The 16,576-nt window shown below is 40.1% G+C and overlaps 1 protein-coding gene across 7 annotated transcripts in view; it reads left to right on the top strand.

The window, feature by feature from the left end:
• MIA2 (MIA SH3 domain ER export factor 2) overlaps positions 1 to 16,576 on the top strand; it is a 135,987-nt gene that overhangs the window by 6,087 nt on the left and 113,324 nt on the right. For 6 of the 7 annotated variants that reach the window (XM_066277882.1, XM_066277881.1, XM_066277884.1 and 3 more), the window contains exon 4: positions 11,726 to 12,935. The exons of the other annotated variant lie outside the window; for it this stretch is intronic. In XM_066277882.1, coding sequence (XP_066133979.1) covers positions 11,726 to 12,935 — 1,210 coding nt within the window. The remainder of the gene's footprint in view (positions 1 to 11,725; positions 12,936 to 16,576) is intronic. 7 annotated transcript variants of the gene reach the window in all.

The raw sequence follows: 16,576 nt of genomic DNA, 5'->3' as shown, positions 1-16,576 counted from the left end.
TCTCTTAGTAGGATCTTGCAAACCATGGAAGCAGTTTCACCTTTAGTGGGAAAGGTTTCTGTACATCCTGTAAAAGTGTCTATTAGCACAAGTAGATACTTAAATCCTGCCTTTCCTGGAGTCATTTCTGTGAAATCTATTTCCAGTAACTCTCCTGGGCACTTTCCCCTATATCTAACTAAAGGGGGAAGCTTCTTGTTTATAGTATTGACCTTAGCACAAGCCTTACATCTAGAAACTATAAATTGCACTATATTCCTAATCTGAGGTCCCCTATAGTACTTCTTAATTAGTTGTTCCATCTTATTTTGCCCTAAGTGGGAACTTGTGTGGATTTCCTTTGCAATTTCTCCTATTATTCCTTGGGGTAGGTAGAGTCTGGTGTCAGGAAGTTCTATCCACCCCTGCTTATTTCTTTCACCCCCTAATTGCTTTACTTCCTGCTCTTCTTCAGGAGTATATTTAGGGTCTGGAGGCAGCAAGGGTTGAGGCAAGAGCGGAAGAATGTCTGCAGTCCCTTCTTCCGCAGCTTCTCTAGCAGCAATGTCAGAAAAACGGTTTCCTTGAACAATTGGAGAGTCCCCTTTTTGATGTTCTTTGCAATGAATTATGGCTGCTTTAGAGGGAAGACAAATGGCATCAGCAGGGCTAAGATCTCAGTCTTATTCTTAATTTCCTTTCCCCCTGCTGTTAGCAAGGCTCTTTCTTTGTAAATGGCACCGTGAATGTGAGCATTGGCAAAGGCGTATCTGCTGTCCGTGTAAATGTTGGCCACTTTGCCCTCAGCTATCTGGAGGGCCTGTGTAAGTCCAATTAACTCTGTTTGCTGCACAGACGTACCTTTTGGTAATGCTCTCTGCCATAAGACACTGTCCTGTGTAGTTACGGCTGCTCCTGCATATCTTTGTCCATCTCGGACATAACTGCTTCCATCAGTGAACAGCGTGAGGTCTGCCTTCTCATAGGCCTGGTCCTGAAGGTCCGGTCTGGCCCCTGTGACAGTGTGCAATATCTGTCTGCAGTCTTGGACCACTGATGGGTCTGGCAACGGTAGCAAGGTGAAAGGATTTAAGGCTGCCGTGTTCAAGAAATGCACTGCCGGGGGATTCAATAACTGTGCTTGGTAATGCGTCAGTTGTGCATTGGAGAGCCACCTATTTGGTGGGGTATGCAGCACTTGTTCTAGATAGTGCTCTCCAATAACCTGGATGTCCTGACCCAATGTCAGCTTGTTGGCCTCCTTAACTAGGATTGAGGTAGCAGCAAGTGCCCTCAAACAGGTTGGCCAGCCAGACGCTACGGGGACTAGCTTCCTGGATAGGTATGCTACAGGCCTCTTTCATGGCCCAAGCTCTTGGCTGAGGATTCCCAAGGCTACCCCTCCCTTCTCAGCAATGTACAACTGGAAAGGTTTGGCCATATCTGGTAGCACCAATGCCGGGGCAGCTACTAGGGCTTCCTTCAGTGCCTGGAAAGCCTTCCTTTTCTTGTCTGTCCAAATAAACTGTTCTTCTTTGCCCCGTGTTAATTCGTGGAGGGGCCTGGCCAGCTCTGCAAATCCTAATATCCAGAGTCTGCAATATCCTACTGCACCCAGAAATTCCCGCACTTGCCTTTTGTTATTGGGTTCTGGGATCTGCAACACAGTCTGAATACTTTGGCTGGATAATGTCCTTTGTCCCCCTTGTAAGTTATACCCCAAGTAACTTACAGTTTGGGTGACAATCTGGGCCTTCTTGGCAGAGACTCGATATCCCATCTGCTGGAGATCCTGGAGTAGATCCAAGGTGGCCGTCCTGCATTGCTCTTCTTCGGCTACAGCGATGAGGAGGTCATCCACATACTGTAGCAGTACAACTGATGGGTGGTCAGCTCGGAACCCCTGCAAGTCTTTGCTCAGAGCTTCATTAAAGATAGTGAGAGAATTCTTGTACCCTTGGGGAAGCCTGGTCTAAGTATACTGTCCCACTAGTCCATTTTCTGGATCATTCCATTCAAAAGCAAATATGTCTTGGCTTCTGGGGGCTAGTGGGATGCAGAAGAAAGCATCCTTCAAGTCCAATACTGAATAATATGTATGCGTAGGGGGCAATGAGCTCAACAGGGTATAGGGGTTTGGCACTGTGGGGTGTATAGTCTCTACCTGGGCATTGACTTCCCGCAGGTCTTATACCGGGCGATAGTCCTGGGTCCCAGGTTTTTGAACCGGTAACAAAGGCGTGTTCCAGGCAGACTGACACTCCCAGAGGATGCCTGCTACTAACAGCCGCTTTAAATGTTGTGCTATACACTGCTTGGCCTGCGCTGGAACGGGATATTGCTTCACCCGCACAGGGCTAGCGGTGCTTAACAGCTGCACTATAACAGGTGGCTGATGGGCGACTAGGCCTGGTGGGTTGGCTTCAGCCCACACTCCGAGTGCCTTTTGCCTTATTTCCTCTGAGACCCCGATAGATTTGTCCTTACCTCCCTGGAGGGCCACTATCAAGTATTCTTCTGATATGGGCATCGTTACCTCTAGGCTTCCTTTTTCCCGGCCACTGTCTTCTTGTTTGAAGGTGATCGTGGCATGAAGCTTCTGTAAGAGGTCTCGACCTAGGAGTGGGTAAGGACAATCTGGAATGACTAGAAATGAGTGGGTGATGGTGCTGCGGCCTAGATCAGTTATCCTAGCAGTGGCCCATGGGTAGGATACTGCTTTTTCTGTTACCTTGACTACCTTCATGGTTTCTTTTTGTATTTTTCCTTGTGGACTCTTTAAGACTGAATATGTGGCTCCTGTGTTGACCAGGAAGCTAGTAGGCTTTCCTTCGACTGCTAAGGTGACCATGGGCTCCTGGGAGCCAACAGGGATAAAGCCCTGGCCCCATCAGTCCAATTGGAGCAGTACCTGTGATTCCCGGTTGGGCCTTTCAGCCCGCCGTTTAGGGCAGTCCTTCTTCCAGTGTCCCTTCTCTTTGCAGTATGCACACTGGTCCTTGTCTAGTTGCCTCTGCGGTGGGCCTCTCCCCTTACCTTGATGTTGCTGCCCTTCTTTTCCCTTTCTTTCAGAGCTGTTAGCAGCAAGGAGGATTTGGACAGCCGCTTTTTCTAATTCCGGGTCATCCCTATTTACATATACTTTCTGAGCTATTTCTAACAGCTTACTTCTATTTTCTCCTTCAAATCCCTCTAACTTTTGAAGCTTCTTCCTAATGTCTGATGCTTCTTGTGTCACAAAAGCTATATTCACTAACCTGCGATTTTCTTCAGCCTCTGAATCTATAGGGGTATAATCCCGGTAGGCCTCCATTAGCCACTCTAAAAATGCAGCAGGGGAATCTTCCTGTCCCTGGATAACCTCACTTACCTTACTAAAATTAGTAGGCTTCCTGGCTGCTGCCTTCAGTCCCCGCAGTAGAGCCTGGTGATACTGAGAGAGTGCCTCCCTTCCCCTGCTAACATTGGGGTCCCAGTTTGGTGGTTGTCTAGGGAGGACATCCCCTATTTCCCTTTCTGTTCCCCCATCCTCTAGGAAAGCCTTTTCTGATTCCTGGCTTATGTGGTTTCTTTCCTCTGTGGTGAACAAAGTCTGCAAAAGCTGTTGACAATCATCCCATGTCAGTTGATGGGTTCTAAAAACAGTCTCAAGTAAGGAGATTAATCATTGAGGTTTTTCTGAGAATGAGGGATTTGGTGCTTCCAATTATAGAGGTCACTAGTGGAGAAAGGCACATAAATTATATGAGAGGGGGCCCTTGGGCCGGCTTTTAGTGATGGAGGTGCTTCCTTAAGAGGCAAAATGGCAGTGGCTCCTGCCTGAGGAGGAGCCAAAATGGCAGCTGCTCCCGCCTGTGGAGGAGCCAAAATGGCAGTGGCTTTTGCCTGAGGAGGAGGCAAAATGGCAGCTGCTCCTGCCTGAGGAGGAGCCAAAATGGCAGCAGCTCCCGCCTGAGGAAGAGGAGCCAAATAGCTTGACCCTCCTCGGGTGTGTGGTGGACTCAAAAATCTATTTTTTTTCTGCTGTGTGGAATCAGGTTTGTCCTGTCTCCGATAGGGAGGAGGGAAGTTTACTGGGTCTAAGGGATCCTCAGCAAGACAGGGTAAATTCTAGATGACTGTACATTAGACTGCTTTGGGGGGTTGGTTCTCTCTTTTACTTCCTTCCTGCTTTTTTTTGTCCTCCGGTTACTTGCGGTAACACATATTCCCCTTCTCTCTCTCTTGCCCTTCTTTAGATACTTTCTGATATACCCAGGCTTCTCAGTAGTAATATCAACCCACACATCAATATATAATTGTTGGTCCAGGTGGGGCACCTGGTAGATAATAGCTCGAACAGCAAACACTATAGGGAGATCAAAAGTTCCCTCAGTGGGCCATCCTACGTTGAAGGCGGACCATTCTAACTGACTTAGGGTCTGCAGGGTCTCTTGGTCTGGAGGTGGTCCCCTGTACCCTTGTGCTCTTTTCTGAAAATCAGAGAAACTTTTTAGCAGGCACTCTAGTGGAGAACCGGGTACAGACTCTTGTCCCATTTTTTTGTTTCTCAATTTGAATCCTCTTCTTTTCTACTTTCTCAATGAAAACCCACACAAGAACAACAATACTAAAAAAATATATAAACAGACTTAAACACATGCAAGCAAGTTTTTCATTCAGATTTCTTCCTCTCACCTGTCTTACATTCGACTCAGGCATTCGCACACAGCCAAACCGCAGTGCAGCGCAGAAATTCCTAATGTGACCGGTCACCTTTTTACTGATACAGATAACTCAGGGAGCAGCGTCCTGCCCTTTCCCCTGAGTGCCTGGGCGGGTTTCTGACAGCGTCCTGTCTACCGCCACAGGCTGCAAATACTCCGGAGCCAGAAACAGACTACATGGGATCCCCAGCAAAACTTACCCAGCTCGAGCTGTTCTTCTGGCCTCCGACCAAAGGTCCCACTGAAGGGGATCCCGGACGAGCCCCCAAAATGTAGCATCCACCGGGGTAGAAAACAGATGTCGGAGACTTTCAGGAATTTAGATGGAAAATTTATTGGCCAAGCTTTTAACCTGCACAGGGGCGGACTCTCGGGTGTCTCAGGGACATTATACTCTTAAAAATTCGCAGATGAGAGCCGTGCCCAAACGCTTACAAACTAGGTCTTATATAGGCTGAGCAAGCAAGCAGTTTCCAAAAGCAGACTTGGCTATTAGCTATTGGCGGGGGGAGAAGTCACATGGCATAGTAACATAGGGCAGGCAGTGGAAAAGTTTTAAAACTGTTAAAACTGTTACAAATCTAGATAAACAGGATTTGGGGGCTGGGTCAGCTCTAAGTTCCTTGTTCCTTATGCAACCTCTCATGCAACCTTCAGGGTAAGGCGGGTTCCTACAGTTATATATTTTGAATAGTGAATACATAAAATAGTTGACCTGAGAACTCACTTTAGAATAGTTTGATTATGTGGATAAAATTAGGTAAGACAAAGTTGATGACAGGCAAAGCTTTTGCTTTCTGAAAAATTACTGAATTTCCCCATGTGTAAGACGCACCTTTCCCCCAAAAAAATTTGGAATCTAAAAACTGGGTGCATCTTATACAGTAGTTGTAGATTTTTTTACTTGCATTTCCCACTTTTTAACACTTGTTTTTGCGCATATTGTTGAAGACAGTGATTCATCATCAGACCCAGATGAGGACAAACTAATGGATGGGAGTTGTGACAGTGTTGAGGAGTTGTATGAGTTTTGTGATGAATAAAACTTGAGTTCAGTAGCTTTATGTAATATATATTTTTTCAAATTTCCGGCCCCCAAATTAAGATGAGTCTTATACATGGAAATGTCTTATACATGGGGAAATACAGTAACAGACAAGCTCTAGGCTATAGTTGTTAAGAGCATGGATTCTTGGGGTGGAGTGAGTTCAAGTTCTAACAAGTAGCTTTGTGATCTTGTGGGCCTTAATTTTCTCATCTGTAAAATAAGGATGATGATTACAATATTTTGAGGAAAATGTAAGCATAGGACATACATAGTCTGGCCTGTGGTGGCACAGTGGTTAAGGCGTCAACCTGGGACACTGAGGTCGCTGGTTCAAAACCCTGGCTTGCTCAGTCAAGGCACATATGGGAGTTGATGCTTCCTGTTCCTCCCCTCTTCTCTCTCTCTCTCTGTTTCTCTCTTTTCTCTAAAATGAGAAATAAAATTCTCTAAAATGAATAAATAAAATTAAAAAAAAAGAAAAAATACCTTTCTAAAAAAAACATACATAGAACTGCACTTTAGTAAGTGATATGTGTTAGATATTATTACTAATGTTATTTTACATGATCAAAATTTATTTCCCATCACACTCTTGTTAAGAAAAATAATACAAATCTAGCCATTTTAAAAAATGTCTTTATTTCTTTTTAATTTTTCCATTGATTTGGGAGAGAGAGAGAAACACCAATTCATTGTTCCACTTAGTTGTGAACTCACTGATTGCTTCTTGTATGTGCCCTGAGCAGGAATCAAATCTGCAGCCTCAGTGTGTTGGGGTAATGCTCTATCCACTTAACCACCTAACCAGGACCTAAGTGGAGCCATTTTGAAATGCCTCAAACCTTTAGAATATTAAAACAGTGCAAAATAACTTTTGGATGGGGCCTAAAGTAACATTGTGTCCGAAGGATAACAAGAGAGAAGATATTATGACCACAGGACTAAAAATTAAAAACATTGTTTAGAATTAGCATTACTATATTAGCTTATCTACACCAATAGAAATGCCTTCCTCCTATTGCCATAATTGTTCCCCTTCCCTTTCTCATAAATACCCTGCCATTGTCTCCTAATCTGAACACTATTTGGGTTTCTGCCTGAATAAGTGATTCCTGAATAACTATTCTTTTTTATCCCAAATACATGCTTGTTGTCTCTCACTTTGAAAGGCCTTGTGTTTTTAGGTTAATAGTCTCTAGATATCATATCTGTACAACTTATTTTTTTGTTGTAGTTTTAAATGAGCATGATAATGTTGGGCTTGATAATGAGAAAGGGAATAAAAAAGTGACTTTTCAATATGTGAATTTGATTAGGCCATTTAGTTCAGATCAGGTTAAACCAATTAACCTGTCATGAGATCACTGTGCAGTGATTCTGCCTAGTTAGGCAAGCTGTCTATTATCTGGCTCCTTCTCAGCACAAATTCTGGGATTAACTGTCCATTTACTGTATAGTTACTGATCCTATTAGTTGTATCTCCAAAATACATCTGGAGTATATTGTCTTCTTATTTTCACTCTCCCCTTAGCCCTAGTTTAAGGCATCATCTCTTAATTAGAATACAATTGCCTTCTAAATGAACTTCTTTCCCCAACTTTTGCCCTCTCCCAATCCATTCTTCAAACAGCAAAAATCTCATTAAAAAAAGAACAGTTAAAAAAAAAAATCAGATCAGATCATGTCATTACATTGGTTTAAAGCCTTTCCACTGAACCTAGAATTAAGCCCTGACTTCTTACCCTGGTTCTACATGATCTCTCTTGCCCCTGCCCCCACCTTGCCCCTTGCTGCTCTTATTTTATGCCACTCTCCCCTCACTCACTGTGCTGTTGATTGTTCTTACAATATGCCAAGCTTTTTCCCATCCCAGAGATCCAAACGGGCTATTCCCTCTAGTCAGAATGCTTTTCACAAGTTCTTCACTTGGCTAGTTCCTTTGTATCCCTTAGGTCACAGTTTAAATATCAGTACTCAGAGAGGCCTTCCATGATGATTCTCACAGAATTACTCCTTCTTAGTCACAGCTTCCTTGTATTTCCTCCATAGCATTTATCACAATCTCTAATTACCTTTTATTCTATTGTTTACTGTAGAATTCCAGCACAGTGCAGCGTTATAGTAAACATACAGATGCCTCAAATTGTAGGTCAAGTTTCCTAGGAAATAGACTCTGAAATGGACCTTTGTTTTGTTTTTGTTGTTTTATTTTTTGTTTTCCTTTATTCACTTTTGAGAGAAGAGGGAGAGTGAGAGAGAGAGAAAGAGAGAAAAGGGGGGAGGAGCAGGAAGCATCAACTCCCATATGTGCCTTGACCTGGCAAGCCCAGGTTTTCAAACCAGCTACCTCAGCATTTCAGGTCGACACTTTATCCACTGCACCACCACAGGTCAGGCTGATATGGACCTTTGCATCCAAGAATTTTACTGGGTAGTTTTCTTGGGAATAGCATCTGTGAAGGAACAAAGGAAAAGAAAGGCTGGGCAGATAGAGAAGCTGAATTGTGATGCAGTTGCAATAAAGGTCTCAGTTCACTGGATAAAGAATTCGGAAGCTGGATGTCCTGTCAGAGTTGTCCCGATAAACCAGTGGTTCTCAAACTTTTTGAAGTTGGGGCGCATTTAAAATTCTACAAATAATTGTAGGCACACTATATACGAATTTCTGAGAAATGTGTTATAATAATTAAGTCAAATATTAAAGAAAAAAATATAAAGTCCAAGTGTGCTTTTATGGTAATTAAATGAAATAAATACGACAAAATTAAATTTATTCTGACATTAAAAAACACTTTTATGTTACATTTTTTGAGTTATGCTCTTTCGAATTTGTAAAAAAGAGGGGTTAAAAATAAAAAAAAAACAATAAAAGTTATCTTTTTATATATAGAGATACATTCTTAGTAAGATTTAGTAAATTTGCCCGACCTGTGCTGGCGCAGTGGATAAAGCTTCGGCCTGGAAAGCCGAAGACTCCGGTTCCAAACCCTGGGCTTGCCTGGTCAAGGCACGTATGGGAGTTGATGCTTCCTGCCCCTCCCATCCTCCCTTCTCTCTCTCTCAGTCTCTCTCTCTCTCCTCTCTAAAATGAATAAATATTAAAAAAAAAAAAAAAAGATTTAGTAAATTTGGCAGGTCCCGGCACGAATGTGTTAAGCTTTTTCATTCTTGTGTTTATGAGGAACATGAGCTTGATGTGTCCTAGCAATTTCTTCAATGTTTGGGCATATATTTGAAAGACAAACTCTCATTTCCTTGTCAGTACATTGAAGAATTCCTCTCATTTTACTCTTAATTATGTTGAGGGTAGAAAATCCTAATTTACATAAATAGGATGTTGAAAATTGTAGTAAAATGTTCAAAGCTTTTTTAGATATTGCCACATATTCTTTTTTTATAGAAATCCAAAAGGCTTCAAGAGACAATTTCTTATGTTTAATCATCAATCCACGATCAGTGGATGTAGCTGCCAGTTCTTCTTCTTCTGGTTTTTTTTTTTTTTCATTTTTCCGAAGCTGGAAACGGGGAGGCAGTCAGACAGACTCCCGCATGCGGCCAAAAGGGATCCACCTGGCATGCCCACCCGGGGGCGATGCTCTGCCCATCTGGGGCGTCACTCCGTTGCATCAAGAGCCATTCTAGTGCCTGAGGCAGAGGCCACAGAGCCATCCTCAGCGCCCAGGCCATCTTTGCTCCAATGGAACCTCGGCTGTGGGAGGGGAAGAGAGAGACAGAGAGGAAGGAGAGGGGGAGGGGTGGAGAAGCAGATGGGTGCCTCTCCTGTGTGCCTTAACTGGGAATCGAACCCGAGACTCCTGCACTCCAGGTCAATGCTCTACCACTGAGCCAACCGGCCAGGGCTTCTTCTGTTAATGTTAAACCAAAATCAGTTGAAGCTTCCATGAATGGGTTTCCAATCCAATAATATTGTTCAGTGTTAAGTGATGGAAAATGCTATAAATTAAATTCTGCCCATCAGCCTTCAAGTCCTATTTTATTTACCCTTAACTTTTGCTCACTTCTAGAATCAGATTCTTCAATATCACGCTTCTTTTTGAGAAATCTATCCATTTTATTTGGGTGTATTTATCTAAAAATAATATAATGATGTGTTAACATAAAGAGTGGTGTTTCCTTAATGAAATGGTATAATAGAGTAACTATATTTATTTTTATATCTGGGCACATGCCGTGAACCAGCACAGCTAGTAATTCCAGATCCTGAGTGGGAACAGTACAGAATTAAGAAAATATGGGATCGGGAGGGCCCTGTAATTGCTGCTAGCAAGAACAAAGCACACCCAAAAACCTCATCTTGCTTTATTTATAGGGCAAAGTGAGGCCATTAGCAAATCAATGGTCTCTGATCACATTTCCAAGGCAACCCAAGAATTTTAGCAAGTGCAGAAAACCCCCACCATACATATCATCTTAACTTTACACCAAACAAAGGATAGAAGAAACTTGCCTCCAGTTTTTCTGGGGAACATGGGGGGTAGTGTAAACAATCCAGCATCAGGCCTGACCAGGTGGTGGCGCAGTGGATAGAGCGTCGGACTGGGATGCGGAAGGACCCAGGTTCGAGACCCCGAGGTCGCCAGCTTGAGTGCGGGCTCATCTGGCTTGAGCAAAGAGCTCACCAGCTTGGACCCAAGGTCGCTGGCTCCAGCAGGGGGTTACTCAGTCTGCTGAAGGCCCGCGCTCAAGGCACATGTGAGAAAGCAATCAATGAACAACTAAGAAGTCGCAACGCGCAATGAGAAACTGATGATTGATGCTTCTCATCTCTCTCCATTCCTGTCTGTCCCTGTCTATCTCTGCCTCTGTAAACAACTAAAAAAAAATAAATTAAAAAAAAAAAAAAATCCAGCACCATAGCTTAACAGCCTTTTGCAACCTAAACCTAATCAGGCAAGTGAGGTGGAGGGTTGGGTAAACTGTCAGCTTACAGCCAATTCCCCACACCTCTGTCCCCCCAAAATCTAAACTCCGTATTTCTCTGGAATACTATAGGGCACACCTAGAAATCTTCTAGGGCGCACACTTTGAGAACCACTGTGATAAACCCTTGTATTACCGCCTCATCTGGGGTAATGTAACCTTGATCTATGTTAGGCTAGTGTATATTAGAAATAGTTAAAAATACTAAGCACTTGATTCATTTAATCATCAAAACACACCTCTATGGTAGGTACTGATGACAAGACTGAGGCATAGAGAGGTCACAGCAGAGTCAATACTTGGACCCAGAAAGTTTGACTCTGAACTCTGTTCTTAATCACTATATTGCAGTGCCAAAAACATACTATAAAATTATAATTCTGAAGTTTATTTTTAATAATTCTAAACATTATTCTCATTTTATAGTGGTGCTATCCAAACAGCAGTATGTATCAGTTATTTACCTTCAGATTAAAAAAAAATAGCTTTCCATTTTTCTTCTTGATGATTTGGTTGTTCTGTGAGATGAGAAAGGGCATCCCTACTTGTATTGGTTATATATGTAATATCTTAATAAAAGACGTCTAAATGTCTTAGTGCAACTTTTATCTATGCCTTCACGAAGACTCTGTTCTCTGGTCTGTCTGAGCTGTGACTTCATGCTGTGAAACTCCCTCAAATTACCACACAGCCACATGTGGTGCCCTCTTAGGAGGAACAAGATTTCATGGACATGTATGCCTTTTCATCACTTTATATACAGAATACACTCAAAGACTTGTCTCTGCTTCTCAAATTCTTCAACTATTTGATAACAAAGAAATCCTATTATAAACTGATTTTCATTTAAGTTTATATCATTAATATGAGGAATCAGTCAGTTGTGATCCAACTGAAAGTGTCTGAGATTAGGAGATCTGATTATAGTTTTTGCTCTGCTATTGAGCTAGCTGGGTTGTCTTGGAAAAATCAGTCATCCATTTAAAATAATTTAGGGAGAAACAAAGGGATTTTAGTATATTTATGTCAATTAAACTTTTTTTTCTTTTAGGAATCTGATTTTCTTTGTCTGCTTGGAGTAAGCTACACATTTGAAAATGAAAACAGTGAGTTACATAGTGATGATGGTGAAAATATATATCCATATGAAGAAGATAAAGACCAAAAATCTAGTGTGGATGAAAGTGATTTTCAGATAGAACCTGGATTTTACTCAGCTTCTGAAAATACTTGGTATGAAGATGAATTTCTATCACCAGAGGCTCCTGACGATATCAGTAAAACTAGTGACTCAAAAAATTGGGAAGGAGTAGAAGCTGGAAGTGTGAAATGGGATCCTATTCCAAAGGTGGATTATGTCCCACCATCCTCAGCTGTGTCTGAAGTGAAAGGATGGTTTGGATTTGGAAGGGAACAAGCTGAAGGGATGACTTTTGAATCAGTTATTGAACAAGAAAGCTCATTTCAAAGTAGAAAAATAGGAGTAGAAGATGAGAATGACCTAGAAGAATTAAATAATGGTGAGCCCCAAACAGAACATACACAAAGATCTGAATCCGAATTCAGTTTAGTGCCAAAGAAACAATTAGAAGCATCTGAGTCAGATCACATTCTCAATCCTCAAACTGGTTGGTTTAGCAGTGGATTTACAAATTATTTAGGTTTGGGGGGAGAGAATACAGAGCTTGAATTACTGTCCAAAGAAAGCAGCCCACCACTACAAGATGTCCCTAATACCGTATCATCTGAGGAAGAACCCACAGTTCCATGTACAGAAATATTATCAGAAAAGGAAGACACAATCACTAATGATAACTCAACTCTCAAATCAAGTTGGTTTGATTTTGGTTTTAGTATGCTAGGCTTAGCATATGCCAATGAAGATAAAATTACAACATATAATGGAAAAAATGAAGAAGGAGGTAAAGGAGATAAACATGAACACCCAACAAATGGATTTGACCCTGATAAGGAACAAGAAATAAAAATAATAGAAATTATGGAAACTGAAGGTCAATTCGACAAGGAAGGATCTTTAGAGAAAACAGATGATTCTGATACCTTACCATATTTTAAAAATTTCTTATATAATCTTGACAACCCTTGGAACTTCCAGAAGGAAAAAAAAATGTCAGTTCCCAAAAAGATACTGGAGGAAATTAATGTATTTGAAAATGATGAAACAGAAGAATTTTCATTTGAAAATGATCCCACAGCTGAAACCAAAGTTATGATGTTAAAAAGCAGATACAGTCACTCAGGTTGGTATAACCTTTAACATAATTTATTTTTTAAACATAAAGTATATTTATTTATAAGTAAAAATAAAATATGTACTTTCATAAATACAAATGTCTAGGAATCCATAGTCTTAAAATACTCAATAATCAATATTATTAACCACTATTTTATCAATTTCTGATTTATTCTGGGACTTAGTTTTTTTCATGGAACTTAGATCTTAATATTATAAAATAAAAATCTCAAGGGAAGAGAATGATTGGAAATATATGAATGTTTCAGGAAAACCTTAAGGTATTATATAAATTTTATATAATTTAAAATAAATTTATTTATTTATTTATTTGTTTGTTTGTTTTAATTCATTCAGTGAGAGAAGGGGAGGCAGAGAGACAGACTCCCATATGTGCCCCAACCAGGATCCACCGGCAAGCCCACTAGGGGACCATGCTCTGCCCATTTGGGGTGTTGCTTTGTTGCTCAGTAATGGAGCTCTTCTTAGTGCCCTAGGAACAGGCCATGGAGCCATTCTCAGCACCTGCGGCCAACTCACTCCAATCAAGCAATGGCTGCAGGAGAGAAAGAGAGAGAGAGAGAAGTGAGAGGGGTGGGGTGAAGAAGCAGATGGGTGTTTCTCTTGTGTGCCCTGACAGGGAATCAAACCTGGGACATCCACATGCTGGGCTGATGCTACTCCACTGAGACAAACGGCCAGGGCAATTTTATTTTTTTATGAAAGTAGTATATATAAACAGGTTTGAAAATATAAATAGTGCTAAGCCTTTTTTTTTAATCAATGAAAATTTTGTCCCCTCTGTTCATCTCTATTCCCACCTCTGTCCCAGGGTCAATAATTTTTTTCTTTTCTTTTTTTTTATACAAGAGCAAATTTCTTTTAGCATTTATCTCTATTTTCTAAACAAAATCGTTCTATTGTTCTGCTTTGATTAATCTATTTTAGATGATGCTCACTGAATTATTATTCTGATAGATGAGGGTTTTTGCTCATTGACATCTTCCCAATATAACTATATACTATAGTTGAATGCTAAGGAAAACTTCAATAATTCAAAATAGTCTTAATTATTTTTTAGATGTTTATTTATTCATTTTAGGAAGGGGAGAGAGAGAAAGAGAGAGAGAGAAGGGGGCAAGAACAGGAAGCATCAACTCCCATTTGTGCCTTGACTGGGCAAGTCCAGGGTTTCGAACCGGCGACCTCAGCATTCCAGGTTGATGTTTTATCCACTGCGCCACCACAGGTCAGGCTAGTAGTCTTAATTCTTAAAAGATATTTTATTTTAGGTCTGTATTCCACCACCCCCCTTTACCCCACAAGAAGAACTATGCTAATTTAACAACGGTTTTCTTTAAGCATACAACAAAATAAGGAAACTCGGGTTTTTAACCCTCTCATTCAACTATTTCAATTCTGGGATTAACAGAGGTCAACAGAACAAAGAATATCATAGGATGCTTCTTGATCTAGATGCCCAGGAATCTAACACTCCTATGACTAAAAACACATGGATTATTATTATTTTTTAAGTAAAGAATTATAGCCTGACCAGGCGGTGGCGCAGTGGATAGAGTATTGGACTGGGACGTGGAGGACCCAGGTTCGAGACCCTGAAGTCACCAGCTTGAGCGCAGGCTTATTGGGTTTGAGCAAGGCTCACCAGCATGGACCCAAGGTTGCTGGCTCAAGCAAGGTGTCACTACGTCTGCTGTAGCCACCCCCCCCCCCTTCATGAAGGCACATATGAGAAATCAATCAATGAACAATGAAGGAACTGCAATGAAGAATTGATGTTTCTCATCTCTCTCCCTTCCTGTCTGTCTGTCCCTCTCTCTGACTCTCTCTGCCACAAAAAAACACAAAATTATATAACATGACTTTCCCACATTTCTGTTCTGATGTCTCTGTGATGGACAGATTAGGAACTCTGTAAATATTTTCCAATAATACAAAAACAACTGAACCCTATAATGACAGAAAACTTTCACAAGAAAAGTTTCAATGTTGCAAACTCAGAAAAAAACACATTTCCATTAGAACTGGTTGATTTTCTTGAATTTCTCGAACTATGTCATTTCTAAATATCCTCCAAAATGTGATCTCTTTCTTTCCTTTATTTTTTTAATTTTTATTTATTAATTTAGAGTGAGGAAAGGAGACAGAAACAGGAACATCAATCTGTTTCTCTATCTGCCCTGACTAGAGAATCACACCAGCAACTCCTGTACTTTGAGATAAAAAGCTCTGGCTAACGGAGCTATCCGGCCAGGGCTCTTCTGTTCTTTAGATTCTAAATCTTTGTAAATGAGAAAGGTGTTGGTGTGATGTGTTTTGTGACTAAATTGGGAAAGATTAAAGAGAAAATTATTTTGTTCTAAACTTGTTAGATCCTAAAGGAATACTGTGAAAAAGTAGATAGAATAATTGTAAAGAAGACTAAACAAATCAAATCAATATCAGGCCCAGGAATATAGAAAATTCAAAATATAAATATATAAAAATATTTTAAAGCATATATATAGAAACTCCAGAGCATCCTGGAGTTTTAATAGACTTTATTTATAATTTCAAATCATAATGTTGGGAGAATTTCTAAATATGAAACATTTGGTGAGTAGTCAAATGAAAATAGGACATTTATACAATTATAATTAGTTTTAAGGGACTTTAATTAAAATATTTAGAAAATATTTGTTTCATAGAAAGATATATTATATAAACAAAGTTTATTGTTCCAAAACAGTATAATATTAATTCAATGAAAACCAGCCTGATGTAGTGTAAAATTGGTTTAAAAAAAAAAAGACTCTGCCTGACCTGTGGTGGCGCAGTGGATAAAGCGTCAACCTGGAAATGCTGAGGTCACCGGTTCGAAACCCTGGGCTTGCCTGGTCAAGGCACATATGGGAGTTGATGCTTCCAGCTCCTCCCCCCTTCTCTCTCTCTGTCTCTCCCTCTCCTCTCTAAAATGAATAAATAAATAAATAAAGTTATCAACTATAATTAAAAGATAAAAAAAAATTAAAAAAAAAAAAAAAAGACTCTAAGGAGAAGTTCAGCTAAAGCCACAGGCCCTATTTTCTGGATGTTGGAGAAATTGCTAAAACAGCCAATATTTTCAGATAATATCAACATATCTTTTAGTAAATACAAATGAAAGCTTTCCTTACTGAGAAAGAGTGAATAAGAAAAATGAATCACTGATTTTGAATCAATATCTGTGAAAGGTTAAGACTTGTGTTAACCACATTTACAGAAAAACTAATATGCTGATATAAAAATATACAAAACAGATAAATTAGGGAAGAGTTATTTAGTAACTATTTTTATAATAGGATTCCAATTGAGCATATTTAAATAATGATTTTTCTAAGTACAGTTAAATTGAAAAATTATTATTTTACCTAGAATTTTGTTTATGAACAATTGTCAGAAAGGCATCTCTGTAACTAATGTAAATCCTAAAGCTTAAGTGTAAGTTAAAAGAAAATAAAACCTCATTGTAATTAAATATAAAAATACTATAAAATATATTCATTTTTAACACATATATTTATTTCAAATGCAGTGTAAAATAATATTTTGAAAAATTATATAGCCACATATATATTTGAGTGTAATTAATTACTAAAGAAGTCTTTT

The sequence above is a fragment of the Saccopteryx bilineata genome, chromosome 4, assembly GCF_036850765.1.
Source record: "Saccopteryx bilineata isolate mSacBil1 chromosome 4, mSacBil1_pri_phased_curated, whole genome shotgun sequence".
In the NCBI taxonomy this organism is placed as follows: domain Eukaryota; kingdom Metazoa; phylum Chordata; class Mammalia; order Chiroptera; family Emballonuridae; genus Saccopteryx; species Saccopteryx bilineata.
Note: the sequence above shows the minus strand (reverse complement) of the source record. Positions and strands in the feature narration are given on the sequence as shown.